This window comes from Terrapene carolina, unplaced genomic scaffold (genome assembly GCF_002925995.2).
Source record: "Terrapene carolina triunguis isolate 2854851 unplaced genomic scaffold, T_m_triunguis-2.0 Scaffold49, whole genome shotgun sequence".
NCBI classification, from domain to species: domain Eukaryota; kingdom Metazoa; phylum Chordata; order Testudines; family Emydidae; genus Terrapene; species Terrapene triunguis.
The window spans coordinates 3398654-3402864 of NW_020664400.1; the positions used below are offsets into that span (position 1 = coordinate 3398654).

Consider the following 4211-nt stretch of genomic DNA (forward strand, 5'->3'; position numbering starts at 1 on the left):
GAGCCGAAAAGCACCCGGGAAAGGCGGCAGCCAAAAGCACTGGCACCAGGACGATCCAGGCTCAGGTCTGCACCAGCCGCAGGGCCCGTGGGAGTCAGCTCACGAGCTCGGAGGGGGCAGCAGGGGCAGGGCCCCAGCCTAGGACGCAGCAGCCCCAGGTTCGATTCCCTGCTCCACCCCAGAGAGCTTGGTACAGGGGCCGGGGGGTGAACACTTCACACCACATGGCAGAGCACCCCCCCCTCCCCCGTTCTGGGGACGTGGGGGGCCAGGGACGGATCTGTCCCCGCTCGGAGAGGTGGAGAGAAAACCCCTTCCCGGCCGCAGGAAGAGCCTATGCGGCCTGAGGCAAAGGGGGACACCAGCCCTGAGGATAACCAGACTGGTGCCAGGTGCCCAGACACTGCGGGGACATCCGCACGCCCCGGGGGACAGCAGCTCACGGCTCTCCCAAGCCAGAGGATACCAAGGGGCCAAGCTCCCAGGGTAGCCCCCTTGCCAACGCTCTCAGCTCCGCACGCCTGCGGGAGACAGGGAGAGGATCAAGTCACACAGCATCAGGGAGCTCCCGCGGGTGGGAAGGGAGACCCCCCCCCCCGCTCCCCAGAATGACGCCCAGACACACCCTGCGCCGTTCAAACAAGGTTTGTATTTCCAGTGGCTATTTATAAAGGGGGCAGGGCCAGGAGAGCCTTCCGCGGGGGGGCCCAGGGCAGGGCTCTGCCCCCCAGCTGTGACTGCAGGGCACGGCCCGACGGGCCAAGGAGCTGCGGGCAGGGGCCAGGCTCCAGGCCTAGCTGAGGTTGCCCTCGGTGCTGCTGTCCTCGTCCGGGGGCGCGGGGCCCGGCTCCAGGTAGTCGAGGATGCGCCGGTTGGCCTGGAGCAGGTACTGCTGCTGTCTGAAGTAGACTTTGAGCACCCCCTTGATGGCCACAAAGGTGATGCCGCCCTGTGGAGGAGGGGAGGAGATGACGCCAGCTGCTGTGCCAGTCCCATGGCTCTGGGCATCCCCTAGCACCACAGCCCCCCAGCCAGCTCCCTCCCCCCACTGAGCACCAGGGACGGGGGCTCCCCGCTGGAGCTCTGCTGGTGCCCTAATCCACACCCCCTGCTAGCCCAGCCCTGGGCTCCCCACTCAGCTCTGCTGGTGCCCCCCACTCCTGACCCGCAGCCCTGGGTTCCCCACCCCCAGCGCTGCCGGTGCCCTTCACTCCCGACCCGCAGCACCGGTGCTGCCACAAGACAGTACGGGCGGCAGTGCCAGGCTGGCCTGCCGTTTCCATGGCAGAGAGCAGATCACAGACCGCCAAGGTTTCTGAGCTCAGACTCCCTGGGTCCGGGGCTCTCGGGCTGGCAGGCTCCAGCTGCCACAGGGCGTGAGCCGCAGCTGCTGGAGACTCAGCCCAGGTGCCTTGGGCAGTGCCCCGCATGGGTGCCCCGCAGTGGCTGGCACAGCCCGGCCCCGGACTCACCAGGATGGTGCGCTGCAGGCTGGAGTCCACCCGCCGGAAGAGGAGCCTGCCCACCAGGCTGGCGACGGTGGGGAACACCAGGGCCCCGCACAGCGTTCGTGAGAGGGACGGGTGGTCGCTCTGGGGGCGGGACTCAGCCAGGGGCCCCGGGGGCACCGGGCGCCCAATCCCTGGGGAAATGGGAAGGAAGGGGAAACTGAGGCAGTGATCGGTTACCGCCACCCGGCCAGGGGGCTCAGACCTGAACCGCTCCCCACACCACCCGCCTCAGCCCCAGTGTCTGCCCCCTGCCAGCACTCTGCCCCTTGTCACTGTCTCTCCTCCCCCTGCCAGGCCACCAGCTGACAGTGCTGCTGCCAAGCTTCCCCTCGCCCCACGGCTCTGCTCCCTCAAATCCCTTCGCTGCCAGCCTGCCCCTGCCTCGGCTGAGTGGCAGCCATGCCCACCCTCTCACCAACCTGCCCACCCACCGGCACCAGCAGGGCAGCCCCAGAGCCCCATCCCCCCCACCGGCGACGCCCCGCACCTGGCACCAGGGCCTGCAGGGCCTGCAGCTTGCTGGAGTACTTCCGCCAGACACGCAGCACATAGTCCTCCCAGCGGATCAGCCTGCCCAGCACCAGCATGACGGGGATGGTGGGCAGCCCCATGAGCAGGAAGAGGGGGTCTGCCCGCTCCATCACATCCAGCCCCTTCTTATGACCGACCACCTGCAGCCGGGGGAGGAGGCGGCTCAGAGCCCACGCCGAGAGCTGGGCTCCCCGCGCTGGCCGGGCCAGTCACACCCCCACAGCACGGGCACCACGTTGCCTTCTCAGGCCAATTCCCAGCAGCACCCTGCCCACGCCAGCTGCATGGCCCCAGCCGTGCCCCCGCACAGCCAGCCTGGCACCCAACAGCACCCACGGGTGCAGTCGCTCCAGTGCTCTTGCCTCTGTTCCGGAGCTTGGCGGAAGAACCAGCCCCGGCCCAGCTCGGGCCCCCATTGGTGAACCCCCAACACGTTACCTGCATCACCGTGACGGCCCCATAGGTGACAGCCGACCAGTACACCGTCCCCACCACGATGCCGGCCATGGCGAAGGGGCTGGCTCTGGACAGGATCTGGTCCACCTGGTGGAGGAAATACACCAGGGGCCCTGCAGGGAGATCAGAAACTCAGGCCACGCCATGTGCACACACACCCCTGTATTCCCTGGGCCAGCTGCCCGCCGGGGAGACTCCAGACAATCCCCAGGGACAAGGGCTGCCCCCACCCACTCACGGGCAGGATCCCAGGGCTTTCAGCCCTTCCCCGCCAGGCCAGAGCCAGGAATTTCAAAAGCCACACAGGCTAGTGGGTGGAGCACAAGGTCCGGAGCCAGGGCATTGTGCCAACCTCTGTGCTCCAGGCAAAGCCTCCCCAGACACCCTCCACTCTGCCCCTCATTAACCCCTTCACACCCACTGGCCCCATCAACCCCGTCTCCTGGTCCCCCGGGTCGCGGTCCCAGGCAAACCAAGCCCCAGCCAGGACCCAGAGGGGCTGGCTGGGGACCCAGGCCCCCTGCCGCGCTCACCCAGCTTGGGGAAGATGATGCGGTACTCAGTGCCGCACTGCGGGCAGCTCACGCTGCCCGTGCTGTTGCCCTTCTGCTTCTCGTCCAGCCAGCGCTGCAGGCAGGCCTGGTGGATCCATTTGGTGGAGCCTTTGCAGCGGCAGGGGCAAACCCACTCGGCAGCCCGGTCCTCACGCTCCGTGGCGAAGCAGACCCAGCAGTGCCTGGAGAACAGAGAGCGCGTCAGGGAGCCAGGCGCCCCCAGGAACCCACGCAGACCGGGAGGGCAGGGCCAAACTCTGGGCCACCCCACCCCAGAGCAGGGGGATCCCTAGGGGACCCAGCGACCCTTAACTGCCAGGTTCCCCCCCAGCATCGTTCTCCAGTCCCACCCCCATCCGGATCCTGCCCCCATTCCCTGCCCAGGCTCAGCGCAGGGCAGCCAAGACCCAGCCCCGTCCCACGTCCCAAGGGCCCCCAGAGCCAGGCCAAAGAGGGAGGCTGGCTGGGGTGGCGGCAGGAGGGGAACGTTCCTCAGGGAGATCGGGCCAGGCCAGTGCCGGGTTTACAATGGCACCAGTGGCTCCGTGGAGCTGGGCCCATGCTCAGAAGGGGCCCCGGCCTGCTCTGCTCGCACTGCGTCCTGAGACCCTGCTAGCCACTTGTTCCTCTCGGCCTGCTCACCCACCGGCCGAGGGCTCCTCTCTGCCCCCTGGCCCCACCCGCCAGCTCCCCTCTGCCCCCAGGCCGGACCCCAGGGCACCTCCAGCTCCGGGCCTCTCTGCTTCCCACCACCTGTGGGGCCCCACCTGTCTCCCTGAAGCTGAGCTGCCTGGGACTGCTGCAGAAGCCTGGCAGGTCTTAGCTGGGCCCCTCCAGGCAAGTGGGTCCTGAGGGAGCCCGGCCGGGACAGGCCCTGGCCTGGCTGATCACACCGCTCCAGAGGGGCCGGAGCGATTCCCTGCCCCGGGACCAGCCCTGGCTGCACTGGCGGCTCAGCCCAGCAGACACAGTCACTCCCCAGCCTGCTGGTGAGTGCGGCCAGGAAACAGGGGGTGGGGGAGTGGGTCTCTGGGGGTCGCTGGGCTGTGAGGGCGGGAAGATCTCTGTGTGTTGGGGCACTAGGGAGTGGGGGTTCGGGGGGGGGGCTGGGCAGGGGTAGTGTTGTGCAGGGCGCTGGGCATTTGTGGCGGGGGGGGGG

General features: G+C 68.6%; 1 protein-coding gene across 1 annotated transcript in view; it reads right to left on the reverse strand.

Annotated features, from left to right (window-relative positions):
* Positions 1-679: 679 nt before the first annotated feature.
* LOC112117719 (E3 ubiquitin-protein ligase MARCH5-like) overlaps positions 680-4211 on the reverse strand; it is a 4259-nt gene continuing 727 nt past the window's right edge. The window contains 5 exon segments of the mRNA XM_024215760.3: positions 680-949; positions 1473-1642; positions 1999-2182; positions 2481-2611; positions 3032-3234. Of these exon segments, the coding sequence (XP_024071528.1) occupies positions 794-949; positions 1473-1642; positions 1999-2182; positions 2481-2611; positions 3032-3234 (844 nt within the window). The 3' untranslated portion in view covers positions 680-793.